Consider the following 23,532-nt stretch of genomic DNA (forward strand, 5'->3'; position numbering starts at 1 on the left):
AATACCGTATTATCCCACTAGAACACTGCACTCCCAGTATGCAGGCTTACTGGTGGTTCCTACAGTCTTTAAAAGTAGAATGGGAGGCAGAGCCTTCAGCTATCAGGCTCCTCTCTTGTGGAACCATCTTCCAGATTCAGTCCGGGGTGCAGACACCCTCTCTATGTTTAAGAGTAGGCTTAAAGCTTTCCTTTTTGATAAAGCTTATAGTTATATCAGCCCTTAGTTATGCTGCTGTAGGCCTAGACTGCTGGGGGACTTCCCATGATGCACTGAGCTCCTCTCTCCTCCTCCTTTTGGTTATAATTAAATGATTTTATCAGATTTAATTGATTGACCATGAGCCTCCTGTTCTCAGACATTGATATGTATATTTTTACTACGTCCTGAGTGTGTGTGTGTTGGCGGTCTCAGCACTGACCTTGGGATGGTAGGCGTGGCAGGACTCAGGACGCCGCCGCACCTTCTGGGATTTCATCCTGTTGCACTTCACTGTGGCGTTATGTTCACTGCCGTTAAGGAAAACAGAGCGCTCGCTGCTGGAGACGATAACTGGATATTGTTTGGATAATGTTTTTGATACCGAACGTCAAAGTTGTTAAATGTTTAACCAGAAGCAGGATGTTTCTACAGGTTTTAATACAACATAGAGTAAAAAATTTAGTGCCAAAGTATGAAAATATGATGGAAAACCAGCAGGGATGATATGACCTAGAATTATTTATTACAACACGTTCTTTCATTCCTTCCCAGCAGTGTATAACAATAACTGCTGATGATATAATTCATCAAATTAATGAGACTTGGACCCTCGTTGGAAGCTCATTAGACAAACAGATAAACTCAGTGGTCAAATGGAGCTTTTTCCAGCTGAGGCCTTTATCTGAGTCCAAGTCCTTTATTTTTTATCATTTAATGATTCTGAGAGGGTTATACATGCTTTCATCTCGTCCTGACTTGACTGCTGTAATGCTCTTTATATTGATGTTAACCAGGCCTCTGTCTCACGCCTACTGCTGGTCCAGAGGAAGATTAAAGCACTGGCTCCCTGTATGTTTTAGGATTGATTTTAAGATTTTATTATTTGCCTACGAGTCATTAAATGAGTTAGCTCCAACCTCCAACCTCTCTGACCCTTTACAACCACAAGTCCCATCAAGGTCACTCGGGTTGTGGCCCCCAAAGTCTGGAATGAGTTGCCTCTGCATGTTGACTTTTTAAATCCCGTCTTAAAACACATTTTTATTTCTTTTAACTCCGTATGAGAATCACATTGTGTTTGTCTTTTTGTCTGTTAAACTGGTCTTTGTGCTTTTATTGTGTTGTTTTATGGCTTTTGTTATTTTTATTGTAAAGCACTTTGGTCAACTCGTTGTTTTTAAAATGTGCTTTATAATTAAATTTGAGTTGAGTTGAGACCGAGATGTGGCAGGAAATGGATGAATGGATTAACCTACTGTCTCGCTGTAGTTTATAGATGTAAAACGTCTCCTGACAGCCGCAAACACATAAAAAAAACCTTCCAACTAATGTTACTGTCTACGGCAGGAAAGACAAAATATTCAAGATTTTGCACATGAGATTTATATCTTTTTAATACCTGTTTAAGGCTTTTTTTTCCAGGTAACTCCATTCAATGCTTTTTAAAGACTTTTCAAGACCTTCAGATACCTTGTATTTAAGTTTTAGGTCATATCAGGAACTATCTGACCAAACAATACGATTATAACTGCTTTTAGTACTTAATACTGTCAGATTGGTGCTACAAAACATTTTTGACCACTATAAAAAAAGGTTTTGAAGTTTAAAACCCTTTCAAGAGACAAACAGACTTAACTGTGCTTCATGAGTGACTCTCTGGGCTGCAGTGACTAGAACGCGACCCTGAACTGTACCGATCCGTATCAGCATCAGACCAGATAAAGAGGGACAGAGTTGGTTGTTTTCCAGTAAATAAAAGGATATATTTGATCTCTTTGGGGTCCAGCAGAATGGGTCCGTACTGACGAGAACAGTCGCAGTCGGCCTGAGTCACAACCAGAACCAGATTACTGTCAGGAATCTGCTGCACCACGAACATCCTGAAACACAACAACAACAATCCATCAATCATCAATGAACTGTATCATACACATAACACTCACTACTGATCAACATACACATTAACAATAACCTGTTGACTAACCCGCCAGTGTCTAACAGCACAATATAATGAGCTCATATGAATATGAATAGCTTATAATGTCCCAGGAGATAAATATACACACAGTACAAACATAACATCATCAGTCCATGTCAGTTAAAACACTGTATTTACTTTATATCCTACATATAAAGTAAAGTATGAGGATTTTACTTATCATGAGTGATATTTCTCTTCCTATTCAAGCTTTAGAAATATATTATGACACAATTATCAAAATGGTATTGATTTAGAGCTTCATCTAAATCTGGAACATGAACTTTTTACAACAATGTTTGTTGTAAATGAGGAAAACAAAGAATTAAATGAATTTTGTTTTCCATCTTGTTCAGTTTATAATATAAATAATATTCACAGATTCTATTATCTTCACCCACACACATCCGTCTCTCCCACATTCAATATGTAATCTTATCTGCATCTTATGTGCTTCTTCCTGTTTTTCTTTCTTGTAGTCATTAGTCAAGTTGATAAAAACAGTACAGGTCAAAAGTTTAGACACATTCTTATTCAAGTGAATGAGTATTTGTATATAACACATCCTTTGGCTCTATTCTAACTGTTAAACTGAGCAGTAAGTGACTCATTGCCATCTGTATATGAACCAAAATGCTCAATAAAACTTCCACCCCAGATCCGTATATCTATCTATATATATACAGTACTGTGCAAAAGGTTTTAGGTGCTCTTGATGTTTCTTATCTATAATACAACACAATCAGGGAGGCATAGGGAGGTTTACTCAACTTTGTATGAAGTTATCTGATCAATAAAAACTATTCATGGCTTTATTTTGAAACATCCTCACTTTACTTTTACTGCCTAAATCCTTTGTCCAGTTCTCACTTCTTCAAGGAGATGTTTGATGGTTAAGACTTGGTTTTAGGGTTCAGGTTAGTGGCAAAGGAATGTATTATGTGTGTATGTGTGTGTGTGTGTGTGTGTGTGTGTGTGTGTGTGTGTGTGTGTGTGTGTGTGTGTGTGTGTGTTTGTCGTACTTCTGGCAGCGTCCACACTTGATGAGGCTGTTGGCTTCTCTGACAGACGAGTCGTACATGAAACCGGGATACGCCGTGTCGCAGGGCAGCAACGCCTCTATCTTCTTCTGCTTATGAGCTGAGACACACACACACACACACACACACGCACACACATACACACACACACACACACACACACACACACGTTATTAAAACCTGCAGGAACTAAAACTCATTTTCATCTGATCTCATTCAGTAAAGAGAAAACGAACATGGAGATGTTTGGTGGACTCACATGTGTGGTAGCCAGCCTTGGCTGAACGGATGAAGATGGATCACAGAGGATGAAGAACAGATCGAGGTGATGACGGTGAAGATGGGGATGAAGATGATGATGTCATCATTTTGAAGACAGATGTTTGTAAATGAGACAGAAGGCAGTGATGACATGAGTGATGGAGGAAACAAACACAACACCTGTCTGTTCACAGCTGTTCTGGCTTTTATGTTTTGTATCTTATTTTGAAGGCTGCTGCTGTTCTCTGGGATCTTATTTTGAAGGCTGTTGCTGTTCTCTGGGATCTTATTTTGAAGGCTGCTGCTGTTCTCTGGGATCTTATTTTGAAGGCTGCTGCTGTTCTCTGGGATCTTATTTTGAAGGCTGCTGCTGGGATTTTTCAGTAAATGTATCACGTCAGGTTGTTGTAAAGTTTGTTTACTATGTGTGATGTGAATTCATGCTCTGCAGAACTGTTTTATCATGAGGAAAGAGTCTGCACAGAGCTGAAGTCTGTGTTCATGTCCTCAATGACATATTTAAATAAAATCTCAAACTGCTGAAATATGATGATATGACACCAAAACATCAAAAGACAAAAGCAAAAAGAAAAACTAGCAGAGGATTGAGGATGAATACATGACTCAGCGCTTTACTTGGCAGAAAAATTCAAATTTCCTCACAAGCATAAATGTACTGACTGAGTGGTTTGATCTTCACACTTGTGCAGTGAACAGATGATCTGATCTAAACTCATCTTACCGTCCACAAAGTAATCAGAGTGCCAGAGACCACAGAAGTTAAAGTCCAGCAAGAACCTGAAAAAGAGACACAAACAGAACGAACTGTAAAACATCTGAAATTTCTTCATTTTCTGCAGTGACGCAGAGAGAGTCGGGGTTTCTGGCACAACTTCACCTACTTCCACAGAGAAGGGAAAGAAATCTAAAGAGCTCAAACTCCAGCAACACTTGTAGTATGTAGAATAACTTTATTGCTATTAGTCATCATAAAACACATTACAAACTACATTGAAATAGAATAGGTTTGGTATGAAACAAAAACGTAAAAAAATATAAAATACAACCAATCTTTGTAGATGCCCCGTTGGCTGATATGTGTCTGGATTTACATGATTGGTTGTTTTTTTTTATATGTTTTTACCTTTTTCTAATGTGTTTTATGATGACTCTGTTTAAGGCCACAAACCAAACATGTTGGTCTAATAATAAAGTTTATATATTTAAAGTATTTTACAAGTGTTGCTGTTGGAGTTTTGACCTCTTTGTTTTTTGAAATCTGTCTTCTTGTTCCTTCAGTACAGTTTTTTTTTCTATCTTGCCGACGAGCTCACAAAAGTCAAGACAAGATAAACAGAATCACATTATTTCCTTCAGATAAATGAGCGGTGGATACTTACATAAGCGCGTTGGAGAAGAACCATCTTATTAACGCCGCGATGCCGTAGAACGGCTGCAGGAGGAAAAACAGAGCGGTGAAAATAATGAGAACTGAATCATTGAGACTGAATCTTGTTTTCTTCATGAGTAGAGAAAAACATCTTATACAAGCTGATTAAACACGTACAATTAAGATTAATTACGCACTTAACGAGTTACTGAGGGACACCAGAGTATTGAGCTTTATTTATCTATTGTAAATTATTTTATAAGAATGTGTTTGAAAATCTGAAAGCTGACTTTTTTTGTGTAAATGGATTTTAGTTTTAGTTTTTATACCTGTAAACTCACTATTTTGCTGTTTCACACCAGTTAAACAAACACATAAAGCAGTAAAGTGTAACGTGTTGATCTGCAGTGATGAGACTCACGCTGAGCAGAGGTCGAGCGCTGTTGGCGTGATGATGACTGTTCTTACACATCGCCTGGTAGTCGAACAACGACACTCTGTAAACAAAACAAACAAACATTCAGATTAACTTCGGTAACATCTCGTAAGTTTAAATACAATAATAATTATGATGCTGATGCTGAATTTCTTACAGATGTTTTCAGTTGACACATTCATCCAGAATATAAAGTGAGTCCATAAAGTCTGGTGATTTTCTATGTTTTTCTTTTTGTCAACAAATCTCATGTTTGGATCCAAACCAACAATGAACTGATCTACTTCCTGATATATCTTATTCCTTCTGTTGTTGTTGTCCAGAAACTATTAAAAACATGTCAGTGAGCCACACCGCTGCACTGGGTGACATAATCCTTCATCATGAAGAGTTTAGTCATGTTAGTTTGTTTAGAAACGGCTCCAAACACTAATAACAGCGTTAAGTTTTCACTCTCTGGAGAGTAGTTCTTTGTAAGGCAGACGCCACTGAGCATGTGCAGGAACACGGTTCTGTTTACAGCTTCACTAGCTTGTTGCGCTACGTATCACAACCTCTTGACTTTGTTCTAATTTATAAATTTCTCAAAGAACTTGGGTGACGTCTGCCGTACACAGAACTACTCTCCTGAGAGTTACGATCTCATCGCTGTTATTAGTCTTTGGAACCGTTTCTGAACAAAATAACGTGACCCAAAAATATAGAAAATCACCAGACATATCCTTTAAGACTCATCATTTTAGCCAAGCTTTTGATTCATATTGTTTCTTTTTGTGCTTGTTTTCTGTATGTTAAGTGTTTGTTGGTCAAATGTTTAAAACCAACAGAAAAGCAACCAGAGAAAAAAAATTATAGAAAAGTGACTGTAACAGACAAAAATAAAACTATTTCATAATTATATTAAAATTTAAGGAACTCAAAGGCAGCTGTATAAAGGCTCGAGTCTTTAGCCGGGATTTAGAAGTGGTGATCGAGGAAGATCTGACAGTGAGGAGCATAAAGCATCTGTTATAAGAGCATAAACAGAGTATGTGCATCATTAACTCTGCACATCATCAGGTTGACAGAGCAGAGACTGGACACACAAACTGCTGTCTGACACATAGCAGTGTCCTTCATACGACCACCAGATGGCATCAACGTGTTTCAAACCCTCAAACACACACTGTGACAAAATTTGTCAAGTCTGTCTTAAAACAACAGCCAGGTGCCCAAATGAACACTTAAAAGAGAATTTGCTGGCTGTAATAATTGCTCCTGATCATATTGACCATTGAGAGATTCCTTCATGATGCAGTTTCAAAGTAAGTGATGGAGGATATAATCCACAGCTCTTTAAATAAATTCGCTCTTTGTGTTTTTATCCCTTCACTGCAGCTCATTAAAGGGATAAAAGGGAAGGATATCTCTCAGACTGGCATTATAACTCAGATATATAACTCAGACAGCTGAAGCTTCATATTAGCTTCAGATAAACTTTTAAATACATTTTTGCAGTTTGTCTCCCATCACTTCCATTGTAAGGTCATTATGAAGGGATCTTCTAATGGTCGGTATGAACAGGAGGAATGATTACAGCAAGAAAAACATGTTTCAATGTACATTTGGGCTCCTGACTGTTGAAATAAGACACTTGAAATATGTGAGTGTGAGCAGATTCAAATCAAGTGTTTTTTTTTGTTTTTTTTTTGATGACACTGCTCTTGAGAAAACTGATTATTACTGATTACCTAACAAGCTTTCTAAACAGCAAACCTAAAAAAAGTACTTTTGTCAGATGTCGGCTGTTCCTTTAACAGAAAGAAAACAGTTTGAACATCCAGAGCAGAGAACAGTAAAAGCAGCAGTCAGTCGTACTTTTTGAACATTCCCATCTTTATCAGCGACGCCATGACGGAGCCGTCCACCGCGCCGAAGAAACGACCAATCTGGAAAAGACAAGATGAAGGTGGATATTTGTTATTCCAGTCCAGCGACATAATCACAGCACAGCGTCATCTGTCAATCAGCAGCGACAGATGTATCTGTCCAGTTGACAGTCGCAGCAGTGTTGTCATGTCAGTGAAAGAAGCTTCTTAAACGACACAGATTCTGCACATTTCCAGCTTTTTATTTATATTCTGGGGCTCTACTGGAATATGGATTTTTATGGTGTCTTAAATAAAGGTTTCACAAATCAGGTCGAAGTACAGTGGATTCTGATCTAGACCTGGTCTAATGTGGTCTGGATGTGAAAAAAGAAGTGATATCCCACTTTTTTTGCATTTTTACAAATACAATAAAGGTTTTGCACAAATCTGAAACTGTGTTTTTAAGACACTTTAGCCTCTCCATGGTCATCCACAGTCTCAATGTTGGTTTGGGCTCCTGACTGCTAGTTTAAGACAAACTTTGAAAAATTGTGAATCTGTTGCTTAATGTCTGCAGGAAACATGTTTCCTTAAAGTCTCTTCTGGTCTTCCGCCCACAGAAAAGATGTTACATTAGAGGCGTAACATTAGAAACACAACGTTTTGACTTTAAGAGAAAGTAAAAAGTGTGGCGTCTAAGTAAAAATACCAGGAAGTTGCAGGATGAATAAAACAGATGATGTGAAGTTAATTGTGATTTTAAGTCAGTGTGTGTGTGTGTGTTCCTCACGTTGTGGGGACAAAAAGCACATCCCCTTAACGTAAATCATTAGTTTTAGGGTGAAAACTTGGTTTAAAGTTGAGGTTAGTTTATGGTTATATTAAGGTTAGGATAAGTCTCCAGGAAATGAATGTAAGTCGATATAATGTCCTCTGAAGTGATGGAAACATGACGGCGTGTGTGTGTGTGTGTGTGCTCAGTGTCCTCTCTGGCCCTCAGTAGCAGCAGTCTCTGAATTATTCAGATCGTTTTGTCTCAGCAGCTTTGTTCAGGTTTACAAGCTGCTCTCTGGCCACACTTTGTCTCCGTCTGGACGGGATTTTCCCAGCAGCCTCGGAGGACTCGCAGGTTGCTGAGCGTTAGCAGTTGGACGCTGTTCACACTTAACACTTGACCTTCTGTTTACCTGTCAGCAGAAGGAGCAGCAGCAGCAGCAGCAGCAGAGGCTAAACAAGCTGCAATAAACAAAAAATAAGAGCACTAAAAGTGTGAGAGTCAAACTGCTGCCAGGAGCAACGAGCAGGGAGAGACACACAGGTTCAGCTCTGCTTACAATCTCTGAAAGGCTTCGACCAGAGTGGGGTCATTATATTCAGAGATACACTAACAGCCTGACACTCAGTCGAGCTAAGAAATGGAAAAACAAAACAAATGGAAATGTCTGTCTGAACAACAGATGGAAATATCTCACCAACAACTGGATGGACGGAGATTTAGCTCTGATAGTTACGATCTCAAGAAGATCAATCTTAATGACGTTGATAATCCCCGAAAAATTAGCATGCTACACCAACATGCTACAGTAAATGCTAGCATGGTAAACTTGTTAAAGAGGACATATTCTGCACATTTCCAGGTGTATATTTATATTCTGGGGCTCTACTGGAATATCTTTGCATGATTTATAGTTAAAAACTCCTTATTTATCTTCTACTGGTCCTTTATGCAGCCCCTCAGTTCAGCCTCTGTCTGAAACAGGCCGTTTTAGCTCCTGTCTCTTTAAGGCTCCGCCTCCTGATGAGCCCACTCTGTTCTGATTGGTCAGCTTCAGGAAGCTTCCTCTGGCTCCGGAAGCTACGTAAACAAACTATAGTAGCAGGATTTCTCTACTTTTTCTTGTTCTTTACTCGAAATGTCAACTTCTCAAATCCATCCGTACATGTTGGAGCTGAAGCAGATCTGAAATATGAGAGTGGACGACACATAGAAACACCTTAGCAACCACCTCAGCAATCACCTTAGCAACCAAGGCTACAGACGGACGGCTGTTTATGAGCATGCGTGACGAGTCGACGTTAGCTTGTCAGCAAGGTAGAAAAATACACCGCAAGTGAAGCGTTCAGAGCAGGTTGAAGCCCTGACTTTTGACTTACAGGCAGCATTTCTACATACGTTCATCTCAGGTTTTGAAACCATATTTAGTCACAAAAAGCATAACGTTACTATACCAACAACCAATATGTCAACATGTGGGACTGATGGAAACAATGAAGGGTTGAACCTGACAAACTGAGTCTGAGATGTCCAATAATCCCAACATAGCTAGCTAACATGCTAAATACTAACATACCAAAATGCCAACCATTACATAACATGACATTACATAACATGACATTTAACATGATGTTAGCATTTATTATGCTAACATTTGTTGTCAAGATGTACAGTCAACACATGCATATTGTAAACATGTTAGCAAGCTTAGATTACCAGCTCAAAGCACAAGTGCAGCGCGAGTTTATCTTAAAAAGTTGAAAGTTTAATAGTGGCAATGTTATTTATATAGCACATTTCATTACAAGTAAGCTGAATGTGCTTTACATTGAAAAGGAAAATATAAAAATACGGGCATAGATATGAGAACATAGCATGAAGCATACCACACAGCAATTAAAAACCCCAAAACATCAACCCAATCAAATAGAGACCTCTGCCCTATCACACAGCCGCACATGTAAGCAGCTGTACAAGAAACAAGTGCTACCACACAGGGACACACACACACACACACACACACACACACACACACACACACACACATCCAGTAATTAACTATAAGCCTGGGAGAAAAGGAGAGGTCTGAGTGAGTACAGTTGTGATGGACTGCAGGTCAGCAGGACCACAGTAACTGAAGGTAAAGCTTGAAGACCTCCACCTGATGACCTGAGATGACCTGATGGGAATCTACTGAGGAGCCAGAACCATTACAGTAAGCGCTTTATAGACTATTAGCAGGATTTTGAAGGTGGTTCTGTGTTGTACCGGGAGCCAATTGCCAAGTGATTTCAGTTCCGCAGTAATATGTTGAAATTTTAATGTACTCGTAAGGACTCTAAGCTGCTGCATTTTGAATGAGCTGGAGCCGTCCCACTGACAGTTTGAGTAATCCTGCAAATAGAGCGTTACAGTAGTCTAACCTGCTAGAGATGAATGCATGAACCAGTTTTCTCAGTCAGTTTGAGATATAAATGCTCTTAAGTTTTGATAATGATAATGTGATTTTCAAAATTGAGATCAGTATCCAAAATAATGCCGATGTTAAACTGACTGAGTCTGAGATGCCCCCAAAATCATCAGCACACCATTAAAACTATTGACTGAACTCCTGTCAGCCTCAGGTGCCTCAAGATAAATCCTAACATGGAGATTATTAACATCCTGCAGGCATTTTAGCATAATTAAAGCACAACTGAGCCTAAGTACAGTGGTGGAAGAAGTACTCAGACCCTTTAATTATGTAAAAGTACCAATACAGAGGAAGTACACAGATCCTACTGCAGTAAAAGTACATAAGTATTATGAGCTTGATGTAGTTAAAGTATTGCAGTAAAATTACATAAGTATTATGAGCTTGATGTAGTTAAAGTATTGCAGTAAAAGTACATAAGTATTATGAGCTTGATGTAGTTAAAGTATTGCAGTAAAAGTACATAAGTATTATGAGCTTGATGTAGTTAAAGTATTGCAGTAAAAGTAGTGGTTTGGTCCCTCTGACTGATATATTATTATATATGACATCATTAGATTATTAATAGTGAAGCATCAGTGTTAGAGCAGCATGTTACTGTTGTAGCTGCTGGAGGTGGAGCTAGTTTACACTACTTTATATACAGTTAGCTAGTTTAGTCCAGTGGTTCCCAACCTAGGGGTCGGGCCCCTCCAAAGGGTCAGCAGATAAATCTGAGGGGTGGTGAGATGATTAATGGGAGAGGAAAGAAGAAAAAACAAAGTTCTGATACACAAATCTGTTTTCAGTTTTTGGACTTTTTCTCTAATCTTTGATTTTTGCTGAAATATTGGATCATTTGAACATTTATTGAAATGAAAGCATGTGAGAAGTTTAGAGGGAAAAATCACTATTTGGTGGAGCTGTTAACAACTCATAGACATGTGAAATGTGACCCCGACTACACACTGCTTTTTGTAAGACGTCAAAAGCCAAAAAGGTTGGAAACCACTGGTTTCATCTTTAACAATGTGTTGTATTTTAAAAGCTTGTTATATTATCCATTGTGTCAAATCTTCATCTGAAAAGTAACTAAAGCTGTCAAATAAATGTAGTGGAGTAGAAAGTACAATATTTCCCTCTGAAATGTAGAAAGTAGCATCACATGGAAATACTCAAGTAAAGTACAAGTACCTCAAAATTGTAAATTAAATACAGTACTTAGTTACTTTCCACCACTAATCTGTCCACCATGTCCTAAAATGACCAGCATATAGAGGATAAAACTGTTTAATTTTGTAAACAACAATGTCTTTTCTCTGGGAAAACTTTATTTTCAGACTTTTTACCCCACTAGTGGCAAAAATCTGAGAACAGTGAAGTTGTCTCTCCATCCACTAGTGTCATTTTTTACTGTGTAATGAACATCACAGCCTCACAGGGCTGCTAGTGTCTCTACATCCTGTAAGTTTAGTTAATTTCAGGACATTATTATCCATGTTCATCACTCTAACCTGTTTACAGCCCTGAGGATGAACAACGGACTCCTGCAGCAGCATCATTGATCAAACAGACGTTTCCTCTGCACACAGCAACCAATAACGAGCCCTGTGTTTTGCTTGGTCACTCTGCACACTACACTTTCCCCCCCGTCTGACCCATTTCTTTTAGTCAGCACTGACTTGATTTCTCTGCTGATTAAATATTTACCATGCCTCGCAACGCACCGCGAGCTGCAACTTCACACCACAGCGGCGTTAACACCGGCGAGGATTCTGGGTGTTTCCGCACAAACTTCCTATAAAGTCCAGAGCTCAGCAAAACGCCGGAGGAAGCACTTCATCATATCTGCTTAGTAAGGCCACTGGGAACGCAGCAGACATGCAAATAATGAAAAATGAGCTTCTACAGTAAATGATTCCTGGTTTAGAGTCACTCTACAGCACAGTTTACTGCTGCTGTTTCCTCTTCTCATCAGAGTTTTTCCAAAGAAATTCTCCTCATGCTGTGAGATTTCTTAGTTTTACAATGAAAAGTCAATTAAATACAGACTTTCAGGTGACATAGTGCTCCCCTCTGGCAGCCATATTTGTAGTCCCTTCTGTTTCAGTTCATTTTATTGAGCAGACATCTACATTTATGGGCTGTTTTTTTTTCTCCTGGGGAAAAATTTACCATTAAGGGCAAAGAAGGCAACTGCCTGGGGCCCCAATTACAAGGGCCCCGAACCTATAGATTTACTATGATGTTTAGATATGAAACATATTGAATTATGTTATTATTGTAACTCATTATACACCAAAATTACTTACATTTACCTGACAGATACTGGTTATGTTTGCAGATTCTACTCACAAATATAACAATTAAAATATGATGCATTATTATTAATTAAACTATCCAGCATTATATAACATTAAAAGCTCCACCCTGAAGAGACTTAAAGTAAATTTAAGTGCATTATGCTGATGATACGTCTCTTTCACTCTTCACTGCTCAGTAAAAATTTGAATGTAGGACTTTTACTGTGTGGTATTAATAATTTAACTTAAGAAAAAGCTTTGAGTAGTTCTTCTACCACTGGCAATACCAACATTCCCAGTTAGTGAAAGGGTGAAAATAAAGCGAGAGTTTGCCAAAGGCCTCCAAATCACTAAATCCGCCCCCTGGTGTAGATCAGCTTTTGAGCTGTTATCTGACCACAGCAGAGCCAGCAGCAGCACCATGCATGGTCACTAAACATGTCCTGTAACACAAACTTCACAAGTCTGACTCCCATATCCTGCCCTTGTGTTATGTTCTGAACTAAACAACATGCTGGAGCTCTAGAGTGACTTAAATGGACTTGAACGTCTCAGCGGAGGAGATGATTTGGGGTAAGAAATGAGTGTGGTTGCTCAGCTGAGTGTGTGAGTGTGTGTGTGTGTGTGTGTGTCTGTGTGTCTGTGTGTTTAGGGTACCGTGGCGAACTCAGGATTAATCCTCGTTAATATGGCTCTTAACAGGCCGAGTTAATCCAGAGCTAACGAGCAGCTGTCAGGCGGACAGCAGGCTCGCAGTCTGCTCGTCTCTACACACATAAAAACAAATTTCATCTGCAATGTTTGGAGGCCTGTTTCCACCAGGAAGAGTTGATGTTAATATTTTAAATGAGACTGTAAAAATGTTCAGATAGATCGTCATGAAGCGATGAGTCAGATTTTGGATTTAAGTAAAAAAAAAAATGAGATACTAATCTTAATTTTGACTTAGAGACATAAAGGTTGTTGTGATTTTTTCAGTACTTGGGCTCAGTGGAAACAACTTGTGAACTCTGACACATCATCATCTTTTAAGTTTATATGTTGAACTTGTTAGCAAACAGTTGTTTATTTCCACATCCAGCAGTTACGGAGCAACATTATCATTCATGTGGAGTCGTGTTTCTGTCCACCTGGTGAATGTAAGTCCAATATTCACTCTCTGTTTTTACTCTCTACCAACTCCTGAGGGAAATATCTGGCTCTTTAGCTGCTAAATGCTCCACTATGTTCACCAGCTAATCTACAGATAACTGTGTCTGTTTGGTGCTGAGCAGGTAGTGTACAGCGGCTTTTTACAGCTTTTTCTATGAAAACGACGCTATGAGAGACGCTGAGAGTGAACCAGAACAGTAAAGTTGCAGCCGGACAGATAAACAATGAGCTGAAACTCACTATAAAGCTCCGTAAAGCCGAGAGGAGCTGCAGAGTCTCTGATAATTCTCTGTAGGTTCATCACTATGACATAACATTTAATAAACCAAAATATTTCTTTGATTGTAGTGAGGGAACCACTGATCACAGGTCAGCAAAAACATGATTTGTTGCTGCTGTTCAGACATTCCATGAATTAAAGGATATGGTGATTTTCTATATTTATCTTATTTGTTTGGATCCAAAACAAAACAATGAACTGATCTACTAACAAGTATTGTATCCAAAGCCTGATATATCTCATTCCTTTGTGCCGTAGACCTCTGTTCCTTCACCCTGAAGATTACAGTCACGGTAATTTGTTTAGAAACGGCTCCAAAGACTAATAACAGCAATAAGACTGTAACTCTCAAGAGAGAAGTTCCTTGTACGGCAGACACCACTGAGCATGTGCAGGAGTTACAATCTTATTGCTGTTATTACTCTTTTGAAACGTTTCTTAACAATGTGACCATAATCTTCAGGGTCCCGATGCAGCGGTGTGGCTCACTGATGTGTTTTTAATAGTTTTTGGACAACAATGGAGGAATCAGATATATCAGGCTTTAATACACACACAATACTTGTTAGTAGATCAGTTCATCGTTGGTTTGGATCCAAACATGAGATGAAGAAAAATACATTAAAAAATCGCCGATATTACAGTTTTGACAGTTTCCTGCCTCGAGGAGGTGCAGATTTGTATGACCTCAGCTTGTACGTGTCAAATGTGGCGTGCATTTGGCAGCTCGCTCCATTCCGGTTAGGCTCCGCCCACGGTCAGCAGAGGTCAGCAGGTGCAGCAGCTGCTGCTACGTCTGACTGCTAATGCACACAGATTAATACTGAAAATGTCCTGAAATCCTGTGAGCCATCCAGATGTTGTTTATGAGCACGTTAAATGATCCAGAAAGCTGCAGTGAAGCTGAGAAGTCACCTCCTCGTCCACAACACGACACCGAAACCTCATCCTGATTGTTCAAGGAATAAACTCCCTGACTCCGAGTAGTTAAACCGAGAAGCCTGAGTGTTTTCATTTAATCAGCTGAGGACTTACAGGAACTTATGTGCAATGTTGCATGTGTTTCCCGAATCATCTCATCAGGTTTCAGACTGGTTTTTCCTCCTTCCAGACAAACAGGTTTCAGTTTTCAGTTAATTTCAATTAACGATGTAAATCAACTCAAAGAGAAATCAGCTGTCACATGTCACAAGGGGTCATAATTTGGTTATCGCAGTGTGGTAATGGAGTCGGGAGGATGGATTCTTTTTGTTGGTGTCGTCGAGGAAACTTTCTTTTCAGTTGCCGACTTCTTTTTAATATAAAATTCGCTAAATTCACACGATTCCTTTGAAAACATTCATGTTTATTTGTTTGTGCTTTCTGGCTGCTGATATCTATAAAGGTGAAGTTTCAAAAAAACAACATAACTTTTAGATAAAAAACATGAAGGTCACTAAATGTTGAAATTACCATATTTCCTCTAATAGTGGCCGGTGCCTCAATATGAGAGGGTGCCAGGACTTTATTGGAAGCAGGCTGATATTAGAGAGAGACCTTTATTTCTAATTCCCTCTGTTTGATAAGTATATTTGTTCATATTTTAGTTTGGTACATTTTTGTTACTGCATTACCGGTAATCCACCGACTCCAACGTGCAGTTCAATAATTCTAGCGCTCGAGTTCCACCTGGAACGTTTTGGCAGTGCACCACTTCGCTATAGCACGCGGGTAGCATGCTCATGGATGTATCCTCGCCGGCTTAGCCAAGTTACCCTGGTTACCCTGGTTACCTGTGCTCATGTAGTGTAGCTGTTTTCATTATTATTAAAATATGCACCATCATCCTTGTATTTAAACAATATGATGTCTCTTCCATCCCCCTCCCTTCTCTGGACATCCAGGCAACTACTATTTATGCTTAACTGGCGTGTAAATTATACGACAGGCACCAGGAGTTTATCCATCCTTGTTTTTTCTCCCGCCTGTTTTAGGGGCCTTTATCTGTTCGTGTTGACCACACCTCCAGCCATTATCAGAGACTACTGTCTTTTATTTGATGAAATACGGTAATGACTTCCTGGGAGAACGGAAATCAATCTAAAAATTTATGGATGATTTGGAGAATGTTCAGCAATGTAAAGAACACAAAGTGCTGTAAGTGTAGTTAATAACACAAAATCAGCAGTATGATCCTTTAAATAGTCGTGACGTCAGAATGTGGCACGCAGCAGACGCATCATACAGACAGAAAAATAGTCGAGCTACGGTAGCCCGGATGTGCCAATCTGGGATTTTTATTTTAAAGGATGCAGGTCATGTTTCCTATGTTCCTTAAGTGTTGCTGACATGTTGTCAGTATGTTTTTATTCAGTTGTGTAAATAAGTAAATCTGGTTTCATGAAAAGATTAGACACCTTTTGTAGGACAGAGTCAGGCTAGCAGTTTCCCCCCGTTTTCATTCTTTACGCTAAGCTAAGCTAACAGGCTGATCTAGATTGATCAAGCTTCATATTTACTGCAAGATACGAGAGCGGTATGTATCTCCTCACCTAAGTAAGAAAGCAAATGAGCATATATCTCTTTTGTCTGAGTCCAAATCCCCAAACTGTTCAATTTACTATAATGTAAGACCAAGAAAAGCAGCAAATTCTCACATTTCCAAACATGGAACCATCATATAATGTGGGGGGGGGGGGGGATCAGGTTGTGGATCTCACCTCGTTTCTCTCTTTCGACAGCAGGATGAAGCCGTTGTTGTCGACCAGGAAACAGTTCAGATCCTGAACAGGAAGCAGCAGGAATTAGTGTCTGTTAAGGTTTTTTTTTTCCAGTGTTCAGAGTTGAGCTGCTGGATACTTACAGCACTCTCACAGCTCAGAGGACACACTCCTTCAATGTTTGAACACTGAGAGGAAGACAGAGAAGACGCGGGGGTGAGCTTTGAGAGGCGAGATCATCAACAGGATGTATGACATCATCACAAACAACATAAACAAGCTGAGTCACTCATCGAAGCTGCTTTACAGTCCAGTTTAAACCAAAACCAGTTCACTGCACATGGGAGGAAATGTTTTTATCAAACAAAGAAAGATGATATCTGTGTATTTTTGTATATGATAATTGTATATTTTTACTAATATAATTAAAACAAAAATAATATATATTATTAACGAAATTATTGAAAAATGATTATAAATTCAAAAACGATGAATAAACTATGATGTATAATTTTAACACTTGTGCAAAATAACTGTAAAAAGCTTAAAATCCTCACATTTGTGAATCTGCAACCAGCAAAAAAAAAAGATTAAAGTTATTATTTGATTATAATCAATAATTGGTGTTTACTTACGTCTGTGTCGCTGGGCTGGAAGCAACAAGAGTCGAGAAAGTTGGAGAGAAAAGAATAATACATTTCAAAATAAAAATAATTGTATGATTATCATTAAACCACAAATTAATAGAAACATTTAATTACTGTAAAAACATCACAAAAATAATTTTCAATTTCCCAATTTCTTCAGCTTCAAAACAGGACCATGTTTGTGTCCTACCAGGTGTGATCTGTCACCTGAGGAAACTAAAGATGGCATATATGTGTTTCAAAATAAAAGCACACTGTATGAAAGTAGGATTACTCTCTGACAGTTAAAGCTGAATTAAAGCCCTCTGCAGTCAATGTCAAATAACAACATGAGAAATAAAATGATGTAAAAAGACTTTATGCTGTCGTCGTCTTTTTCAGTTCAGTTTTGTGCTTTTTTACAGACAATGCAGAAAACTCGGGTCGCTTTAAGGATTTAACTTGGTTTAAATGGTCACAGAGAAGTGTGGTCATATTTTCAAAAAAAGATTCATCTGCATTAAATAGCACTTTATGACCGCCGACAGCTTCATTTTCCTCAGTTAATGAAACAAATACAACAGGACACATATACAGAAGATAAATATAGAAAAGAATAATAATTTTCAAAATAAAAATAATTGTATGAGTGTCATTAAACCACAAACTAATAGAAACATTTAACCACTGTAAAAACATCACAAATATCATTTTCAATTTTACAATTTCTTCACACAAACATATTTTTACCTTCTATGTTTGTGTCCTACCAGGTGTGATCTGTCACCTGAAGAAACTAAAGATGGCAGCACTTAAACAAGCTGTGTTTCAAAATAAAAACACACTGTGTGAAAGTAGGATTACTCTCTGACAGTTAAAAGCTAAATTAAAGTAAATGCAGATAGCTCAGGTCGCTTTAAGGACTTAACTTGGTTTAAATGGTCACAGAGAAGTGTGGTCATATTTTCAAAAAACGATTCATCTGCATTAAATAGCACTTTATGACCTCCGACAGCTTCATTTTCCTCAGTTAATGAAACAAATACAACGGGACACATATACAGAAGATAAATATACTTGAATCTAGTTTCAAGGTCTCATTTTTCATTTTATAAACGTCTGAAAGTGTAAATCAGTGGCGACAGGATGTAAATGTGTTCAGCGGATGACTCTGAAGTCACATGAGTTAATGTCATCAGTGAGGCGGTCTTGTGAAAGCATTAATCCAGCCTGTCACAGCTGTCAGCTCATATTAAAAACATTATCTGCAGCATCATCCTCTACAGGACATCTGCACACATTCAGCTGCAGCTCTGCGTCTGTTTCACTGAACTACAGGACACACTCACAAGGTCAAAGACCTGTAGAGTGTGTGTTTGTGTGTGTGAGTGTTGGTCCGCCTTACGTCATATGTGGGGACACATTTGTAACAAGATCAGGGGTTGTATTTATCAAGCTTCTCAGAGTACGAAATCGCTACTAAGTGGCCAAAAATTCTAAGAGACAATTATTTCCTTTTAGATCAAAGAGTAAAAGAATTTCACTCACTATCTTGGCCAATATTTAGGAGCTCCAGAGGTGTCCTAACTTGTTAAGAGCAAGCTGCAACCTCCGGGGCTGTAAAATGAAGCCAATGTGGAAGTGCCAAAATCTGCAGTTCCTTGAATGGCCACTTGAGGCTCCAAAAGTGAGTCAATCCCCATAGACCCCCATGTTAAAATGCCCAACTTTACAGCAGAAATAAACATGTTTACAGCCTGGTACAAACAACAGTTTTGGTCTCTGTAGCTAATTTCCTCTTTCATGACAACTGTTCGGAGGGTGAATTTTTTTATAACTCACCTGTTAAAATTTTATTAAGCCGTAAAGTTCTGCATAATGAAGGACATGGCTGCTTTGAGTGACAGGTCCGCCAGCTGCTAAGTGGCTTGTTTCAACCATTCTGCCCGCCTCTTTGCCCATTTTTGATTGGCTGGGAGTTAGGCAGAGTCACGCACTGCCAAGATGGCGATGGCTGGAGTGGCTCACTTTGAGCTTCAAAACCGCTCTTCAGAAACCAACGAGTGACGTCACGGTAACTACGTCCATATTTTTATACAGTCTATGGTTAAGAGTTTCCAGGAGACACATTAAGGCAGAGATATTCTTGAAAGTAAGAATAGGACGCTTCATAAATGAGTCTTAAATCCGACTATGATTGGGGTATTTTTAGTCCTAAATTAACTTTCGGTGCTGTTCTTAGGAGTGATTCTGAGAAGTTTGATAAATACGAGCCCAGGACCCTCAGAGTAGGACTTAAAGGCGCAATATAGGACATCCAGCCACTAGATGTCACATTATAGTGCCAGCATCTCAAAACATCAAAAAAACCCCATCAAGATCAAAACAACTGTGTGCATCGTTTACTCAGTGACGTCGGAAAAAAAGAAAAGAAAAAGAAAGTGGCTCCTGAACTGACAGCTCCCGAAACTCAGATCAAACTGTCAAACTAAGCAGTGCTGATCAAATACGGATCAAGATTCTGTTACTGCGTTTAGCAGTTTAGCTGTTATATGATAAAAGTTTGTGACCTAGCCGCCATGTTGAAGACGGGCGCGGTGGAGGAAACGGAGGGATTCGCTGGACCGGCTATCAAAACAAAGAACAGAGAAGCTCAGATAACAACACACACGGAGAGGGAGTGTGACTTCATTCTCTGCTCAGGACGCCATTTACTTCACTAGAAAATAATTGTTTGCTGACATCTAGTGAGGCTGAATGTTGTATATCACACCATTAAGACTCGTTTATAAAGCGTCCTACTCTTCTCCATTCAGCCTTCACAGAGTACAGGTATCACAGTGTTTTCTTTCTTTATAACAGAGGCTGATTCATTTAGATTTAGATTATTGATTGCACCTTTAAATGTCTGAATTTAATGTCTCAGCTTTCCCATAACTGTCAGTATTAGAGAAGAGGCCACTTAAATTAAATCATGAAAACTCATGAAAATGAGAGCGGAGTGAAGAGAACAAGAAATATATTCAACTTTACTTTGGTCTATTAACTGTCAAATCCCATTGTTTTACTTCTTAATGGGACCTGATTGTCCGACGTTTCCACTTTAATCTTAAGATGAAAAGTCTAAGAGACTTAATGCATATAATTAATTGGATCCATTCCCTAATGAACATAAAGAAACAATGACCTCTGACTCCAGAGGATTATGTACTGACACATTCATTCAACTGACTCCTGTGTGATGACTGACTGCACACCAGGCTGCCTCCATTATTCCGTTATGACGCAGATAATATGATAGCGTCCGCCATTTTGGACTTTCTGTTCCCATAAAGGTCGGCACTGTCGCAGGACTTCAAGACCAAACTGAAAAAGCAAATAAATTGTGCAGCGTAGATGCAAAATGCTGCGTTACAATCACAATATTAATTTTCTAACCCTGCATCCTCATCTCCAATAGAAGGTCAGATAGCAGAGGTGCATACTCGAGGAATTAAGAATTCAGATTTCCAACATTTCCTTTGTTCTTCTCTACAGTATGTTTTTGGACGTCAGCATATTTAAGGTAAAAGCTAAATTTAGTTGAACTCTGGTTGCAAAAACCGACAAAGTTCATGTCCCCGGTTTAAATTGCAGAAACTTAAAGGTATCCTGTGAAGTTTTTAACCACTAGTAGCACTATGGAGTAATGTTTTTAAGTTAAGGTCAGAGGTTAAGGTCAAACAGTTACCAGTAACTGATACCAATCAGCTAATGTCAAGGTCAATTTTAGCCTCTTGGACATAAACACATAACAAGGAAACATCCCCAAAAATGACATCAGCATGAGTATGAGTGATTCCTCCGCTCACCTGCTTGGCGATGGCCCAGAACCTTTTTTCCAGCAAATCCAAGGACATCTGCAACCCGATAGCTAAAAATAGAAAACACACACACACACACACACACAGGCAGCATTAAGACAGACGCAGGACAAGATGGACTGCAGAGGCGGAGCTGAACAGTTTGCTGAGTTTGTGGAAGAAAAAAAGGGAGGATGACAGGAAATCAATTCAACCCTGAGTTCACCTCTGTTGTGTCCCGATGCTAATGAAAGGATGTAAACACTGATGAGCCTGATGGCGCGTTCGCTCCCTGCAGACTGTGTAATGACACGTTGTTCGGTAATGCACTGTAGCAGCTTTATTACTGCGAGTATCAGAGGGAAGTACACAGCGAGCATTTAGAGAGATGTCGAACAGTAAATAGTTCAAACCGCTGTGTGAAATCCGATCCGATCCATCACTGCTGGGTTTTAGATTTTACTCACTACTGTCTAACAGATTGTTGGTTAAAACCCCTAACGTGAGCAGCAATAGCATGTTGAAGCAGCATTCATGGGGGTGTAGTGAGAGCTGGGAATAAGCTGGAATAATCAACAATGGGGGGGAAACATGTAGAACAATACACATAACTACAGCATCCAGCTGCACAACACATGGAAAATATAGATGCACTATTTTAATCACACCAGTTCAACAAGCTCAATAAAGTTTAACTGCAACACTAAAATGTTGCAGAAGATGTACTGAAACCCTCTTTCAGTCATATTTTTTGGTATCGCCCAATATTGAAGACATTCTGGGAGAATTATGGCAAAGCCTTTTGATGTAGAGTTTGTATTATTGGATATAATGCTAACTGAAAAGAATGACGATTCTGGTGATATATATACACAGTGCTATGCAACAGTTTTAGGCCCTTCAGATGTTTAGATTCTTATCTATAATGCAGCAGCATCAGGGAGGCGTCTGACCATCTGCAGCATGACAACGAGCCCGAACATCCAGTTATAAAGTCATAAAGATCTATCTTCATCAACCAGAAGAACAAGGAGTCCTGCAACAGATGGTCTCTGATCTCGACATCATGGAGTCAGTCTGGGATTAACATGAAGAGACAGAAGCAGCTGAGACGCCGAAATCCACAGAAGAAGAAGAACTGTGGCGACGTCTCCAAGATGCAGGAACAACTGACCTGCTAAGAACCTGAAACACTGTGAAGAGGAGAACTGCTGCTGATATAAAGACCAAATATTGATTTACTTTAGGGTTTCTGCTGTTTACTGAACTTTGTATCAAGTTAACTGATCAATAAGAACTATTTTATTATGTTTGTAAGCATCCTCACTTTACTTTTAGTGCCTAAAACGTTTGCACAGTGCTGTATATTCATTTTTTTATTGTTTTTTTGTTTATATGATTTATTTATTGGTATGTTGTTTCTTTTCTTTCTCATCCTAACATTTCTTTCTTCATAAAATGTTTAATCACAAAGAATTCTTTTGTTTCTGTTTTTATTCAAGATGACAATAAAAATGTAAAAAAACAAATATTGAGTACGTTTTAGGTACATTAACATACAAAGAGTCACTATGAGAGCAACAAAAAACAGGATCTGCCTGCAGAGATACAAAGATCCAGTCAGAGCTGCTGGTTACTGACGGCAGCGTTAGAGGCCCAGCGGGGGTCATTCCACCCAGAACATCATAATATCTGCAACCGTGTTTGTCGCTACGGTAATGAAAACTCTTCTTCACACAGGTAGTTGGTCTGCACACACACACACACACACACACACACACACACACACACACACACACAGATGAGTGATACGAGGCAACATGTTGGGCCTCTTGTGTACTGGTGTTATTGGAAAAACAGAGCAGTTGTAAAACGTTTTATTTCTGGTCATTTCATGTTATGAGATTTTCACTGACTGCAGATTCTCCTCTGAAGCTGCAGAACAAAAAAAAACCCCACACTGCTGTCTGCTGAGTTTCACCAAAACAAAGATATTAACTTCATTACCTCGATCAAACGTTTTGAGCCTTTTTATCTTCATCAAGCCTGAAATGTTAAATTTTCTTTATTGGCAAACATAAAGAATTTGATTTGTCCCTCTGAGATTTGTCTCAACTTGTGGTCAAAACACTGGAAACAATTTTTGTCTAAACAGTGTTGGATGATACCATGACTACAGAGTGTAATCACTCTAAACACACTCTGCAGAGGCGGCCATCTTTCAGTAACCGAACAGAGCTGAGAGCA

At 39.0% G+C, this 23,532-nt stretch overlaps 1 protein-coding gene across 1 annotated transcript in view; it reads right to left on the reverse strand.

The window, feature by feature from the left end:
• LOC121897034 (voltage-dependent calcium channel subunit alpha-2/delta-4-like) overlaps positions 1-23,532 on the reverse strand; it is an 85,217-nt gene that overhangs the window by 1,016 nt on the left and 60,669 nt on the right. Inside the window, exons 28-39 of the mRNA XM_042411276.1 lie at positions 21,295-21,356; positions 17,453-17,467; positions 16,961-17,005; positions 16,818-16,880; positions 7,164-7,234; positions 5,292-5,367; positions 4,881-4,933; positions 4,223-4,278; positions 3,479-3,499; positions 3,202-3,319; positions 1,966-2,081; positions 422-504 (exon numbers count right to left, since the gene is read on the reverse strand). Coding sequence (XP_042267210.1) covers positions 422-504; positions 1,966-2,081; positions 3,202-3,319; positions 3,479-3,499; positions 4,223-4,278; positions 4,881-4,933; positions 5,292-5,367; positions 7,164-7,234; positions 16,818-16,880; positions 16,961-17,005; positions 17,453-17,467; positions 21,295-21,356 — 779 coding nt within the window. The remainder of the gene's footprint in view (positions 1-421; positions 505-1,965; positions 2,082-3,201; positions 3,320-3,478; positions 3,500-4,222; positions 4,279-4,880; positions 4,934-5,291; positions 5,368-7,163; positions 7,235-16,817; positions 16,881-16,960; positions 17,006-17,452; positions 17,468-21,294; positions 21,357-23,532) is intronic.

This window comes from Thunnus maccoyii, chromosome 5 (assembly GCF_910596095.1).
Source record: "Thunnus maccoyii chromosome 5, fThuMac1.1, whole genome shotgun sequence".
Classification (NCBI taxonomy): Eukaryota; Metazoa; Chordata; class Actinopteri; order Scombriformes; family Scombridae; genus Thunnus; species Thunnus maccoyii.